Below are 16,524 nucleotides of genomic sequence, written 5' to 3'. Positions count from 1 at the left end.
CAGCTGGGCTGTTTAAAACTCTGCTGGACAATGTCAGAGCAGTTGGTGAATTGAGAGAAAGGCCTTGTTAAGGCAAAGAAGAAGTTTGGCTCCATAACCTTGGTATTTACTTTTGTCTTTTCTCCCACAACACAGAAAAGTCTGGTTTATCCATAATTAGACTCTTCCTGGCTCCCCTTGGTTGATGGCAACTGAGATAATCAAGAATCTGAAATTAATTACTTTAGACAGACTGCTTATCACCTGGGTCCAAACCTACTCAGGCAGATGAGGGAGCTAAGTCCAGATTTCCCATACTTCCTTGTTCCATGGAGAAAAAGGCAGCAGCCATACAAAAACAAACAAACAAACAAACAAACACAAAAAAACCCACCACATAAAAAAGGAGGGAAACCAGCCTTTTTCTAGGTAAATAGTTCTGTTACTGAGAAACTTTCAGTCATTCTTCCAGAGTGGTGATTTAGTCCTTATAGAAGAGAAAAAAAAAATAAAAAATTTGAGGCCTATATTTAGAAAGTCAGCGTTTCTACAGACCTACAGATACTGATCTTGCATAAATGTAGAAGTAAATGAACGGAGATATGAGAAAATACATAGTGCCTATCTGAGATCAGGAGATGGGGAGCCTGGAAGTGATTAAATTTGCTCAGGGAGTCTAAATATATTAGGTTGAACATCAGTATCTCAAAGTAAACAGGGGCAAGATAAAAAGACATGGAGCAAAATTAAAACTAAATTTCATTCATATCACTTTGCTGTTACCAGAATCTCACTGGTGAGCTCTAAACATCTAAAAAAATCAGGAACAAGCTCCTTGAAATTGCAGTTGTGAAGTCTTTAAACTGCCTGTTTTCAAATGAGCAACAACTTCCTCCCTAATCATTTTTACTGAAGTTAGAGAAATTAGATGGGGGCTTCATTCCTCCTTTATGTCTCATACAGAGATGTCACTCAGCAGTTTTTGTGGGGAAAATGGCATTTAAAAGCATTAAAGTGGGACCATAAAACTGGCGTGCTTTTCCACAGGATGAAAACATGGTGTTTGCAATTTAAAGACCTCCTGATAGTCTTGCCATGGCAATTACTGTCTCTTCAGCTCTGAACACCCCACTGCAGTCAAATTTCAGTGAAAGGATAAACAAAAGATGGGAACTGGGAGCGAAGCCACTGCAGCAAGGCTGCACCAAGGGAGAAGGATGCTGAGCTGTGGTGCGTGGCACAGTGAGCACAATGGGCAAGGCATTTAAATGTGTTTTATCCTGAAATACAGGCAGGCAGTTGGCCTCTGGATATGGCTAAGAAAAGGAAGCCTTTGGATGGTTAGTATTTCCCCTTGATGGGGCACCTCATGTGGTGTTGTCATTGGCCCCAAATATCAGCACAAGGAGCTGGAGCTGCTGCAGCCAGTGCAGAGGAGGCCACGGAGATGCTGCCAGGGCTGGAGCCCCTCTGCTCTGGAGCCAGCCTGGCACAGCTGGGGCTGCTCAGCTGCACCAGAGAAGCTCCAGGGACACCTGAGAGCCCCTGCCAGGGCCTGCAGGGGCTCCAGGAGAGCTGCACAGCCCCTGGGGACAAGGCAGGCAGGGACAGCACCCAGGCAATGGCTCCCAGGGCCAGAGGGCAGGGACAGATTTTGGCCCATTGGGAATGAGGAATTGCTGGCTGGGAGGGTGGGCAGGCCCTGGCCCAGAGTGCCCAGAGCAGCTGTGGCTGCCCCTGGATCCCTGGAGTGCCCAAGGCCAGGCTGGATGGGGCTGGGAGCAGCCTGGGACAGTGGGAGCTGTCCCTGCCCATGGCACGGGGTGGAATGAGATGCACTTTAAAGTCTCTTCCATCCCAAACCATTTTGTGATTCTGTGATTCTGTGATTCCTTTTTTCTGTCATTCTGTGATTCTGTGATTGAGACTGACAGTTTATTTCAGGAAAAGAACACCAAGCATGCTCCACATATTCAGGACTCGAGGATCAATGGGGTGGGCCAGTGTGAGGCCAAGCCTTCCACAGGCCATTGGTAGAGAGCCATTTAGTCCAAAAAAGCCAGAAAAGAGGTAGAGAAAGAATTATCAACATCTGAAGCCTCGGAGTAGCAGTAAATACAAACACATTTTTATTTAACACCCAAAAGTCCCTCACACATCTGACAAAAAACATACTTGACCCCTGACCCTACTACTCATTTAAAAGAAATAGAGCCAGGAATTTCTAGGCAGTGCCACAGCCAATTTATATAAATTATATATAGGGAGCAGGCATATATTCAAAGGATAGCTATATCCTGGATCTCAGCAGTAATAAATACTCTACCCACCCAACAAACTGTCATGCTGAATTGTGTGAAGTTTTAGATGGGAGATGCCTTTCACATGACTAATGCAAGAACAATGTAGACAACATATGTTATGATTTAAACAACAGTTTTCCTTCTTTCTGTGGGGAAAAGCAAGAACATTTTTGCTGAACAAAACCTGAGCATGGTGTTTATCCAAGGCTTAAATTAACCTTGCTGTCAGACAGGTCTGGTAAAGACTAGTATTTATAAGTGGAAACCAGTGTTATGAGGAAATAAGGAAACAGAATATGAGGCTGCCATGTGTATTTATATACATATTTTAGGTTCTAGACACCCAGCTTAGTATTTTAGCTGACTTGTGGTGGTTATCTGGGTACAAGTTCTTAGCCCAGAGCAAATTTAAACTAATGGAGCCTATTTACTGCTTAGCCCAAGGCTAAACTCTGTTACCTCCCTTTGCCACCAAGCAGCTGCACACAGCCAGCAATTACCAACTTGTGTCAGCAGCATGATCAGTGGCACTCAGAGGGTGAGCTGTGATCACTTGTACAAGAAGGAAAAGGCAACAAACCCCTCCTGGATTAACAGGATTTGCTCGTCACGCAGCAGGCAGCAGACTCATGGGAATCCCTGCCCAGGATGTGTGGGTACCAGTGGCTCCTGGAGGGCCTGGGCAAGACCTTGAATGAGAAAATTCACTGGAAATTATTTAATGGACAAGAATGATATCCACTTCAAGAAACGCCCTGAGCTATTCATCATGCAAAATGAAGAGGATTGTGGCAGGATTACACGTTCAGCCTGTCCCCTTCCTTGGGCAGCCAGGGATGCTGCTGCTGTTGGAAAGAGCAGCTCAGACCCTTGATCTGATCCAGTTCCCACCTTCCTGCATCCCAGTCTGTCCATGTGCCTGAGCCCTAAGGACCAGCTCTGCTCTGGTGAGTTTATTTCATCCTGTTAGCACAGCCAGTCACCAGGGAGCCATGATGCCACTTGGGGAAAAAGTTCTTTTAGCACACGTTTCAGCTGGTAATAGGTTTGAAAGCAAATCTGCCAGTCCATGTTGATTTCTCGGTGCTATCAGAAGCATGTCTGAACCAGTCTTGGAACAGCCAGAAAACCTGTTTATTGAGCTAAAACTCTCATTCAATAGCCCTTTCCATATCTACATCTAAACTGCAGATCTAAGGAATTAGTGTTTTGGCAAAGTAATCAGGTGAAAGCGGCTCCCTTACTGCATTCAGCACCAGCTATATAACATGATATTATGGAGTTTAATCAACTAAATTGTGCTGTGTAGTGGGAGTGATAAATATGAGCTCAGAGCTTGCAGTGTCTGGGAGTAAACAATCATGTTAGGTGGATGCATCTCCCATATTTCACTGCAGACAGAGGCTACCATTAGATGTGCTTTTTCTCCCCCTCAAAAACTTTCCAATGGGAAAGTCTAATCTAGAGATAGCATCTTTTATTACTAGAGCATGACATGCAGCCTTCCCCATCTGCCACAGATTGGAGTAGTTGAGAGGATGGTGGCCAGGTCACATCAATACTGGCATGAAACCTGTCCCAGCCATAAACCAGCTGCCTCAGTACAACCAGGTAATGACCAGGTGGTCCCTGTGCCATTCCTCCCCAGACTGTGATAAATATTGCTGCCAAACTGCTTTGTCGAGTGGCTCAGGTGTGAGCCTGTGTGAGCTCTGGGGCTTCACCTTTGGGCTGCAGCAAGGGCTGGCCCCCAGTGAGCAAGGCATTGGTAATGCAGTTTATTCTCTTTTGCATGAAGATGGGATGGGATGTCACCACAGCAGTGTTAGTGATGCATTTGTTACAAGACACCACTTGGTGCCTGAATGACAACACAAATGACTGTGACAGTCCTACTAAGCTCTGCTCTGCAGTTTGTGACACCAGTCAGGGTGTCCAGCAGCAGGGGAGTGTCAGAACCTCTCTGAGCAGCACGCTGTGTGCTCACCGGCTGATGCAATGATCTTAATAAAGCCAGACACAGATCTTCATTTCTTTCTTCTGAGGCTCGCTGTGTTATGCTGGGCTGCGTTTCCCCACATGTCAGTGTCAGGCTGAGAACATTAAATTGCTCTGGGAGCACCATGCTGGCCTCCTGTGTGAGAGGTGGGGATGGACTCAGTGTGTTGGGACAGCAGGCTGGGTGGCTTTGCTCTGGGGGAGGCATCCAGAGGTGGCTGTAAGCTCAGACTGAAGCTGGGGACCTGCTGCACCAGCAGCCAGGGACAGGGGCACCCTGAAGGGGTGTATCCAGACAGGGGAGCTGGGACACCAGCTCCCTGGATCTGGGTAAAATCCTGGTAAAAATTAAAATTAAAGAATCAATATCTGGGTAAAATTACCCAGGTAATTTTCCCAGCCTGAAGCAGAGCTGGGAACTCTGCCTTCAGCCTGCCCTGTGTCTGTGTGTTCCCTCAAGTAACAACATCCCGAGCTCTCCCACTGCCCCATCGCTGCCCTGACCTTTGTTGTCGTGCCAGATCCTCACTTTGCAGAGATCTCCCAGGCTCAGCATTTCAGAGAAGCTGAATTCATCCATCTGGTTCCTCTCAAACTTGTTGGACTTGTTGGACTCCTTCAGAGGCAGGGTGCCGCTGTCCCCGTACTCCCCAAAGAGGATCAAGGACACGTTGGCGTCAGTGCCTGCTCCTGGAAGGAGAGAGCAGAGAAAAATGCCATTATTAAAGATGCCCAGGGTTACCCTGCCACCCTGGGCTGGCTCCCAGCCCCAGCTGCACGGGGAGGCAGCTAAGGCAGGCTGGAGGAGGCTGCAGGGGTGCTCATGTTTCTCTGGGCACTGCCAAGACATTTCGGTGGATTTGTGCAGGATCCTGCAGGGAGGACAATCAGCTCTTCCAGTCCACCCCACAAATACAGCTGGATGCTTTGCCCTGGCACTCGAGGTGCATGACTGTGGTGGTGGCAGTGCAGTGGGAAGCAGAAATTTGAAGGACTGCCCATCACAGCACTCTGCAGGGGATGTCAGGTAGTGACTCCCATTATTCCAAAGTAGCTGGGGAAGTAAAGTGACTTACCCAGCAGAATCCAGCAATCTACTGAGGAGTGTTAAAGAACATACTTTATAACTTTTCTAGCCACAAAGTGGTGTCCTGGGCTTCCCGATGAAGCACAGTCCCTTTTCAGCACTCAGTCATTCCCTCCTGCAGTCCCACAACCTTCTCCAAGCAATTGTGGCACTCAGGATCCTTCAGCTGGTGTCTGTCTCCTCCTGCTCTCGCTGTGTTTGATGGTACAGGGATTTCAGTGCTACTTACACATCATCAACCCAGCCACTGTGGCATCTCATGGCCCACTTCACAACAGATCTTCCTTCTATATTGCTCTTTCTCAAAGTATTGACCATGCAGAAATCAATGGAAAAAGTCCCACTTCCTCATGCAACAGTTTGACCTACCACCTTCCACTTTCTTATTGTGTATATGCTGGGAAATTAAAAATGTCCAAGATGATTCTTATTACCTGATATTGAGTGTCATTTGTCCTCTACTGTCCATATTTTGCCAAAGAAAACAGCCATGCTGTTCTCCTGAATTTTGGGAAGTCCAAGACCAAATGACCTGCAGTGAGCTTACATTTTAGCTGCAAGTGTTACATTTTCACCTGGCACTATTTATAGTTCCACCAAAACGATTGCGTTTTAATTTTGACACTGTAATATAAAAGCAGATTCACGGAGAGAAATAAGATTACCCATGGGCAGACAGTCATTGCTGTGTCAGAACCAGGGCCCTTAAATTTTGGAAAACCAGACCATCAAGCTCACATCTGCCTTACAAAGAAGCACAGCATCTGCTGCCCTCGTTTGGATAGCCCAGCTTTGAAAGTCTAACCTCCTGCCAGGCCCTTTCTTGCACAAGAGTATCACATATCCACTTTGAGCCAGTATTTCCCACAGCTCCATTTAAACACAATGCAGAGACAAAGTTAGGGGGACTGTAAACTTCTGGAGAAAGGCCCTACTTCCACAGGATTATGACTTGAATACAGAAGTTAGGAAGAAATAATGACTGTACTTATGGAAGGGCTGGAAAAAAAATTGCTAGAAGAAAAAGAGGAGAAAAAGAGTCCTATAGAGGAAAGGCAAAGCAACATGTGTCCATGCGAGAAGCTGCCCGTGTTAAATTGGGGCTAATTTTCACCAGTTCCCTGGGAAGGGTTTAAGTAGGAAGAGAAAGCATCAGGGATCCAGGCAGTTCATCTGGCAGTACTTTTTATGATCCCAGAGTTTGCTGAGGTGAGGAACAAAGCAAACTGAAGTCCCTTTCCTTGCAAGGAGCAGGCTCCTAATTAATGCCAGGTCTCAAAAAGCACAGAACCAACTGTTTCTTAGCAAAACCGTCCCTGCAGGAAGAAGCTTATGAAGGTCTCATGCTGTGACATTTCCCTCGCAAGCAATTAGCAGGAGATGGGAAAGTAAAAAACAGAAATGGTAAATCAATGTACATTTCACTTATTTGGGTCACTGATATTTTTGTTGTTGTTGTTGTTGCTGCCAGTTCCAGGAAAACTGCCAGGCACATTTAGGAACTGTAAAAAACCTGACAAATGAAGAGATGGAGGTACTGTGGTTGCACCAGCCCAAACTGGTGATGAGTGCAATAGCTCATGGATTGATTCTGGGATCTGCACAACTGAGCTGGACTTCATCATCAACACCCTACACAGTGGCAGAGTGTTTCCTCAGCAGGTTTCCAGCCAAGGGTAGATTTGTGTGAGTGAGTGACATGCTGAAGGCCAGAATTCCAGCCCAGATGGACCTTGAGAAACTTGAGGGGTGGGCAAGCAGAAATCCAATGGAATCCAGCAAGGAGAAGTGCCAACTCCTCTGTATAGGTTGGAATGAACCTTGCATGTACTGGGAAGCTGAAGGCGTCCCAAAGTTTGCAGCAGTGCCTTTCATATTCTGATTGGATCCAAGCTAGCAGGAGGTTTCCAGAGCTCAGTGCAATTCAAAGCACTGAATTTGAATTCCTGGGTTGTGTCAAGATGCTGAGAAGAGCTTGGAGGGTGGATACCAAGAGGAACAAGAGCTGGGACACGCCAGTGAGAGGAGAAGCCCTGAGGGGAGCTGGGGCAGTGCACAAGGGCCCCAGTGCAGGCACAGGGGCCACAATGACAGGGCCATGCACTGTACCACATCATTCCCCAAAACACCAAAGCCACAGGCTGCTGGGGAGGCTCAGGCTGGAAATGAGGAAAAACCAAATTTCTCAGGAATATGGTGCAGGTCTGGGTGCAGATGCCTGAGGAGGTGCTGGCATCATGACTGGTCCTGGAGTTGTCCGGTGTTTGGCTGGCTACTCTTAGCTGGCAACACTCCTTTGAGCAGGAAAATGGGTGAAATAACCTCTAGAGGACCCTTTAAACAGAAATCTTTATGATTATATGATTCCTTATGATTATATGAGCAGATGCTTCATTTTAAAACAAACTCTGGGCTTGAGTCACAGCCTTCTGAGGCCAAAGAATGTCTTTCTTTTTACATGAAAAAACCTATATAAGGCACTATGAGCTGACACCAACTGTCCTAAATTATGTAATTTGTAGGTTGGAACTGAGTTGACAACATCCTAATTAATCTTATAACAGCAGAGATAAGAACCTTCTGTTGCCTTAATGCTTGGAAAATGAGAAAGCAGTATTTATTCACTCTCCATCTTTATTGCATTAACATGTATATGATGCCTGCAGAGAGAAAGTAAAAATTAATCAGCCAAAGGACATTTTTGTGCCTCAGGAAGAGCCATCAGGTGGTCTGCCTCTATTGCATCTATGTCCATGGGTTCTGCCACAAAAGAAGAAAATCAGATTGTGCTTTACATCTGAGACCTTGGTTTTAACCAAAGATTTCCCATCTGCCTTGGGAGGAGTATGCTCTGACAACCTCCTCTTATCTATGTGCAGCCTGAGAGTCATCTGAGGTACTGCTGGTGGTGGTGGAAAAAAGGTGATTTGAGCTTTTCAGGAGCAGAGCTGTTCCCTCTGCAAATTCTGTAGGTTAAATCTTCACTGGAGCACAGTGACTTTGTGAAAGACAAACTGTAACTTAAAGGTTTCCTTGGGGAAAATGTAAAACAATGATGTTAAACGTGTGTGTGGTGGAGAGGAAATAGCTTATGCTTTCTAGTTTGCTGCAGAATCTTCTTTGTGGGATTAATTTTCCCTAACTTTATCCATCTAACCTAATTTAATAGTGAAATCTCTGCCTGAATCTGATGAAGAAAAACTCAAGAGTCAGAGACCCTCAGGAGAGTTACCCAGACCACTGGTGAAGACTTCTCTCCCAGATGAATTGACCAGAGATAGTCTAGACTATGAAGAACTAAAACCAGAAAATATTTCAGAGAGTGGCAAATAGGTGAGATTATTTTGCCTGGGTGGTTTTTTTTTTTTTTTTTTTTTTTCTTTCAGTGACTCTTATGAGCTGAAAAGTTGAAAGTCACTGCAAAGAAAAACTTTATACCCAGAAATAAGCACATTTGACTCCAGCCCTTGTGCAGTATTGCTGCTCCTCGACAATGTCAGTGTGGCAGGAGATGATACAACATGTTTGAACATCACCAAGGATAAAATGTCTTTCTTCCTGAATTGGTCCAACCAGGAGTAACTGTGGAATACATAATGATCAAAAGAGGGAGATGGTTCATGACTTGCACCTGCTTTAGATAAGCTGGATGAAGTTCAGCATTGTGTCAGTGAGCTGTGTGATCTAATCACAAACAGACTCCCTGAAACCTCTCTGTAATCTGCTCTTTCCTACTGGTTGTCGCTGTTCATAATGAAATAAAATGTTTCTTCATTAATACTTGTCATCCTTCATTCAATGGGAAGGGCAGATCTGTCTGCTGCTGCTGTCATTTTCTGTTCTCCTCTCACTTCTATTTCCATCACCTTTGTGAGTTAGGGCTGGTTTTCACAAAAAAGGTCACAGAAAGATTTACTATTATATTAGATGGATGGCCAGATACATAAACAAATCTTCCTCTCTCTCTCTCTTTTGTTTTTTGTATTTCACTACATGTTTTTCAGACAAGCAACCAGCAGAGAAGATAGGTAAGAAATGGTGAGGTGGCATGAAGATTCTCTGCCAGAAAAAATTTTGATATTCCTGAATCAAACCTTAAAAGCTGCCTAAATTACTGCTGATAAAACCAGAGGGAAAGAAAAAAAAAGAAGTAACAAAGGGATAAAGAAAAGATCTTTAGAGGTCAGTAGTTGGTTATGTGCACTGGTGTGACAGAATCTCACTTGAGGAAGACACCTTGGAAACAAGACAATGTCTGGCTTGCCCCATCTTGGCACTATTCACTTTGTATGTGGCAGCAGATTTCATCCAGCAGCCTGACAAAATTTCCCATGAAAAGAGGCGGTGATCCCAGGAAATTACACTGAAACCCCATTTCTTGGCTCTAGAAGCTCTTTCTGTATACTCTGTTCCACCTCTTCTATCTGGTGTGCATTTAGAAAAGTTTTTTTTCAAAGCCTGAGATAAATGGTTTCAAAACACTTTGGAAAGGTGGGTGAATTATTGCTGCCTGCTTTAGGCAAGGCAGACAGTGCTGACTGAAAACCTGAAGCACACCAGCTCTGACCCTACATGGATGGACCAAAAAAGAAAAATGTGGCTGCTGACCTCTGCACCTTGGTCTGGTAATAGTTTCTGTTAGGGTGTCTTCAGAGGAATCAAAGAGGAGTCAGACCTGGGCCTTGTGTCTAAATATGTTATTCCCAGAGCTCAGATGAGAATGAGTCTCTTAGACACGGCCACAGTGAACAGCCAGCTAAAATGGTTCTATTCCAGCTAAACTATGTTTTTTCAAATGTAATTTCAAATGAAGCAGATGGGTTTGCTTTTTTTTTTTCATTGTTAAAAAACAAACTTCACACTAGAAAATCAATGAAATACCCAGCAAGGACCAACCTCCAATGTCACTGGTTTTAACCTGAAGAGTGTACGTGGTATCCTCCATCATCTGCTCGTCGTTTATGACAGCTGGCATCTCACACACCAGGCTTCCCGTGGCATTTTTCAGCTTGGACAGCCAATCCCCATAGGTAAATGTGGCCACTTCTTGGTTAGTAAGGTTCTTTAGGGTGATCTGTGAGGAGACAAAAAGGGGGAAAAAAACCTTACCATCTGAATGAGGACAAATGATAAACTCATAAAGTGAATGATGTGGTAGGACATGGGGAGAGCTTGGCCATAGCTCCAAAGCCCACACTGAACTCTTCTGGGATAAATGGAGCTCTCTCCTATGGACAATATTTGTTGTGGTGGTTTGTTCAGAGAAATGGTCTTCACAGTATTGTAATGCTTTTTCAACCATGTGTCAAAGCAAAGGGAGAAATTTGGACCTGTGACCAAATGGACAAAGCCCATCTCTAAGAGGGTCAGACCTCTCCTGACCCTCCAGATTCCCAGATCCCACCTAAACTGGCTCACCTCCTGTGAGCCAGCACGGAATTCACTCCAGAGAAGGAACACAGTTATTAAAAACTTCACTACCTCTCCTGGAAGCACTCAGCATCTCTCTTTTGCCTGTCTCCTTTCCGTGAACAAGCAGAATTCATTGTAGAGAGACGCAAGCCCAAACAAGTTAAAACAAGACACAAGATAAAATTAGGCCAGCAAAAACTTAATATTTCACACACTTCTCCCTCTGGGAAAAGGTGACAGAACAAACAGTATGCAACAGATATTAGTCACACTATCTAACGTGTCGTGGAAGCAGCTCAGATGCTGTGGTGATAAGAACAGAATGGGAATGAATTCAGAGCAGCTCAACAAGTTATTCCAACAAATGCCTAATAAAATACCCACCTTTATGTCTCTTGTTGTGTGTGGGCTCAGTGGAGCATCAGTCAAGTGGGAGGAAAGCATTACACCTGCCTGGAGCAAAAACCTAGCAGCAAGCTCTGACTGAACTGGGGGAGCTGAAGGGAAGGCAGGGGACCGTGGTGTAAATTGCCATTTGTGTCACCGTCTAACAGCAACAGAGGCTGTACCTGTGTGTAGCAGAGCATCAGGAAACACTGCCTCTGCAAAGGCCATGGAAACATGAGCCCAGAAGTGCCAGGGAAGTGTGGCACAGCATCAGGGAGGAATGAAGCAGGAGTGGTGGGAGATATCACATTGGAAAGGATGCCTGGAGCTGTGCACAGCTCCAGCTCTGATCCAAGTGTGGCTGCATGCCGTGCAAAGCCCTGTCCAGCTGAGCTGTGAAAATCCCCAAGGGTGCATGTGACAGTGTTCACAGGGGTTTTCAGGTGAGGGAAGAGACGAGAATGTTGACTCCATGTTCAGAAGGCTTGATTTATTATTTTATGATATATATTACATTAAAACTATACTAAAAAGAATAGAAGGAAAAGTTTCATCTCAGAAAGCTAGCTAAGCTAAAAATAGAATGGAATGAATAACAAAGGTCTGTGTCTCAGACAGAGAGTCCAAGCTAACTGGGCTGGGATTGGCCATTAATTGTAAACATCCAAGATGGGCCAATCACAGATGCACCTGTTGTATTCCACAGCTGCAGATAACCATTGTTTACATTTTGTTCCTGAAGCCTCTCAGCTTCTCAGGAGGAAAAATCCTGAGAAAGGATTTTTAATGAAAAGATGTCTGTGACAGGTGCAGATTCCCCAGACACTCTGAGTCCTCTTCCCAGGGTGCACCACCCTCATTGGGAAGATTTTATTCTTTGTGTCTGACCAGGGTTTTCCTCAGTGCAGCTCATGTCCATTGCCTTGTGACTTTCTGCTGTCCACCTCTGAGGAGAGTGTGCATCAGTGGTTACTGAAACCTCCTTTCAGGCAGCAGAAGACTGTGACTAGATTCCCCCTCAGCCTTTTCTTGTCATGGCTTACAAACTCCATTTTCCTCAGCCTTTCCTAGTGTGCCACATGCTTCTTGTAGCCCCGTGACCACCTCAGTGCCCTTCCACTGTGTCTCATACATCAGCCTAAGGAAAAAAAAAACCTCAGTAAAACTTAACTTGAGATAAAATGTGCTCAAATTCTGTCTTCAAACTCCAGGTGTCCCAGTCCATGGCCTTCTATTGACCCCAACCAAGCCTTGCTGGAGTCTTCAGCAATTCAAAAGACGAATACTGCTCCAGGTTATAAAAAAGTTATTTTAAAGAGGGCAGTAGCTACACTGGAGATGATCAGTGGGCCATGCTGTTTGCGCATTGAATGGTTCTGTGGGTAGGACACTCATCTGGGGTTTTCAATCTGCCTGATGCTAAAGAGGGATCTGTAACACAGCACCTTCACCCCCTGTCCCAGGGGCACAGGACATTTTTGGCTGTAGAAGATGTCCCACTTTTCTAAAAAGCTGCTTATTCATAGCCAGTGACACTATTACTTTGTGGTCAAAAAAACTGTTCTGTGAGTCAAGAGATATTGAATCAGACCCTTGCTTTGAACCAAGCAGAAATCAGGTCTCCCCCAGCCCAGCTGGTGGCCTTTCTGCTGGGGCACACAAGTGTCCTCTCTCAAGGATGTGTGAATGATGCCTGCATCCTCTTAGGAATCCAACCCAGAAAGTTTTCTTCGCAAAATTGAACTGTGAGCAATGTGAGGTTGACTGAAAATCTATTTTCCCTGTTTATGAAAATCTGTGGTCTATTTTCCCCCCACCACAGAGCATAAACTCCATGCTGGCAGAGGTTCAGCCAGCAGTACCCCTGCCCTGCTTGGGAATGACAGCGACACTGTTAAAGCAAAATGTCCTGGGCAAATCTTGCAGGGAATTGTCAGGGAAGCAGTGGGGATAGAAGCAGATTAGAGTTGTCAGCTGGAGAGCACTCACAGACACAGAGGTCAGGCATCTCACCAACACCCAGCCCATGCTGAGCACTCCAGATGCTGTCTGAGAAAAAAATGTCTGGCTACTAAAGCTGCTGGAGCAAAATGCCAGCTTTTCCCATCCTCAGCCCCTCACCCAGGGTGTGTGATTGCATCTGTGTGCATCTTACTGTAAGGACAGAAACAGAGACCTGCACTGGTATCCTGTTCTGGAGTGGTGCTATGGGAGGAGCAGACAGGGGAGAGAATTTCAATTTATGAGTGCTTTTTGCCCAAGGGATGTCAGCCCAGAAATCCAACTCTATCCTGGGCTGATCCCCCAGAAGAGGAGGAGATCCTGCCCCTGTGCCCCAGCCCACCTGCAGAGCTGCCCCAGCCCTGGCTCCAGCAGCACAAGGAGCTGGAGCTGCTGCAGCCAGTGCAGAGGAGGCCACGGAGATGCTGCCAGGGCTGGAGCCCCTCTGCTCTGGAGCCAGCCTGGCACAGCTGGGGCTGCTCAGCTGCACCAGAGAAGCTCCAGGGACACCTCAGAGCCCCTGCCAGGGCCTGCAGGGGCTCCAGGAGAGCTGCACAGCCCCTGGGGACAAGGCAGGCAGGGACAGCACCCAGGCAATGGCTCCCAGGGCCAGAGGGCAGGGACAGATTTTGGCACATTGGGAATGAGGAATTGCTGGCTGGGAGGGTGGGCAGGCCCTGGCCCAGGGTGCCCAGAGCAGCTGTGGCTGCCCCTGGATCCCTGGCAGTGTCCCAGGCCAGGCTGGATGGGGCTTGGAGCAGCCTGGGACAGTGGAAGGTGTCCCTGCACATGGCAGGGGATGGAATGAGATGATTTTTAAATGTTGTTTCCAAACCATTTTGTGATTTTGTGGTCACAGCAAGGGACACAGAAGCAGCAGCAGAGGCAGGCTGACCTCTGTGTCACAATGTGGGTACATTGCCTCTCACTTACCCAGCATGGACCCACTAAATGTTGGTCATCCAGCCCAAGCACATCGTGTGGTGGGACCTGGGTATCCCCAGGGAAGCCCCAGGTCCCACCTTAACTGGGGGCAGGTAAGGAATTATTGAGGCATCGCCCCCTCTCTCAGGTCTGCCTGTCTCATGACTACAGAGGGCCCCTGAGCAGTTTGTTGGAAGGGATGAAAGCTGAATGTAGACTTTTTCAGCGACTAAAATAGCAGAAAATTAATCCCATCCTGCAAGGAGATGTTTGTGGGTGTTCCACACACAGAGGATGATGCAGGATTTTGGTTTCAATCATGAGGGTCAAGCAAGTCATCTCAGTGAGCTGAGCTGAGACTATATTTAATTTCTGCCTGTTCCTCTCAGTAAAACCAGCTCCTGCTTGGCAGTGAGACCACTACTTTGCACTTCACCCAAGCTATTTTTTAGGATACCTAGAACTTGCTGTGGGCATCCAGTGTGCTTTTGAGCTCATACTTCCTTGCTAATTATGCAAGGAGCCTAACTGGGCTGTAGAACACCAATAAGCCATGGAAAGAAAGTGGCAGAAGCGTGTATGAATAACACATTGATAATTTGCTTTGTAGCTGAGCAAATACAGTAGTTGACAGGAACATTAAACCAACAATTTGAAATTAATTGCCCACTGTCTCCGGCAATGGAAAGGTTTGACATGTCCGATTATGTGATTTACCCCTACCCAGCCTTTTTCCAGATGTCATGTAAAACATGCTCCACAGAGTCTCCCACTCCTGGAAATACACAGCTCCTGGAATTCACCTTTAAAGGCTCAAACACAGGATTTCATGCTTCTGTTGCATGTCATTATTCTTCACTCAAACCTAGGAACTTCTGACTGTAAAACAAAAAGACTTCTCTCTTTTGCAAAGAATAAAAGTCAGCTTCAGCTATATGATTCTCAATTCTCAATAATAACTCTCAAATTCTCCTAATCTCCTTTATACAAAGGAGAAAGGACTGAATAAAGACCGAGTCCCACATGCAGGATTATTTGTGACGTTTGAATGCAATGCAATTAGTGCTTCATTAAGGCAGCTTCTTATCTGTCTGGCTTTGACAGCACAAAGTAACATTAAAATTCTGAGGGAAGCAACTCTGCAGAATTCAACAGTCTCATAATTCCTGCTATTTCACTGAGCTTTCATCCTTACTTGTTTCTAGCTTTTCAACTTCAAAGCTAAGACACTGGACAGCAGGTGAAATCATCACAGGGACTGAGGAAGCAGCTATCCCAGGAAGAGTTTTCCAAAGTATGCATTTAGATAAGTTTCCCAATTAGAGTGAAACATTTTAATGCTGATGGTAGTGAGGCCCTGGCCCAGGGTGCCCAGAGCAGCTGCGGCTGCCCCTGGATCCCTGGAATGTCCAAGGCCAGGCTGGATGGGGCTTGGAGCACCTGGGATAGTGGAAGGTGTCTCTGACCATTGCAGGGGGTGGAATGAGATGAATTCTATTGTCCCCTCCAACCCAAACCATTCTGTGATTCTATGATTTTGATCCCTGGTTTTTCAGAAACACAGAGCAGTGTCATGGCAGCTTGGTGTGGAGGAAGATGAGATTGAGCATCAGATCAGTGGGAAAAAATCCCCACTCTGTCCCTCCAGCAGTGGTGTGATCAGGAAGCATTGCTCAGCTTTGGAGAACATTCACCATGCCTGTTTGGGCATAGCAATGATCAATATTGTTCATTTTGTAGCAAAACATCACTAATCAAATTTTGTTCCCTGTAGAGGTTTAGGTACTAGCATTTAAAACATATTGTGGTAGCAAGTTTGAATTTGCAGCACCAGGTTCATTAGTTCGCTGAGATTCTGAATGAAATTTTAGTGTATTTTTATGTAGACAGAAAAAAAAATATGACTACTTGCCTGCTTGTAAATTGAATCTTTTGGCTGTGTACAGAATCATTGATAATTCATGCATTTTAATTGGTATTTATGCATTTCTATATCTGCTGAACTAAAAGCAGTATAAATTATGGCTAGCAACAGTTTACCAAAAGACCAAAGAGAATTAAAAAGATCATTTATTGTTAGTTTAATAGAACAAGAAAACTGAGAATATCGTGTAGATAAATGGAGCAACAAATGGTTAATTACGGGGTTGATGGCTTAATCTAGCTTCTCATTTCACTGTGCTAGTTAGCACTAACTGTGAACCATCTGTCTGAGAGTTTAGCACTACCCCCACAAGTATTTCATTATGCAGTCTTAATATGCACTTTTGACAGAAATGGAAATGGGCTCCGATCAGTTTTCATGTCACACCAGGCTACGTAAGTTTTTAAGGCTGGAATACAAATCAGAGAACAAAAATCCTTCCTCCCCTCTTCCAGAATGCTTCTGTAAGCCACCCTCTGCCTGGGAATGCAAATGCTGTGTTTACCTTT

At 45.5% G+C, this 16,524-nt stretch overlaps 1 protein-coding gene across 1 annotated transcript in view; it reads right to left on the bottom strand.

The window, feature by feature from the left end:
- The window catches only part of LOXHD1 (lipoxygenase homology PLAT domains 1), a 79,708-nt gene that overhangs the window by 13,467 nt on the left and 49,717 nt on the right, over positions 1–16,524 (bottom strand). Inside the window, exons 19-20 of the mRNA XM_005490126.4 lie at positions 10,264–10,441; positions 4,785–4,970 (exon numbers count right to left, since the gene is read on the bottom strand). Of these exons, the coding sequence (XP_005490183.3) occupies positions 4,785–4,970; positions 10,264–10,441 (364 nt within the window). The remainder of the gene's footprint in view (positions 1–4,784; positions 4,971–10,263; positions 10,442–16,524) is intronic.

Source organism: Zonotrichia albicollis, chromosome Z, assembly GCF_047830755.1.
Source record: "Zonotrichia albicollis isolate bZonAlb1 chromosome Z, bZonAlb1.hap1, whole genome shotgun sequence".
Lineage (NCBI taxonomy): Eukaryota > Metazoa > Chordata > Aves > Passeriformes > Passerellidae > Zonotrichia > Zonotrichia albicollis.
Note: the sequence above shows the minus strand (reverse complement) of the source record. Positions and strands in the feature narration are given on the sequence as shown.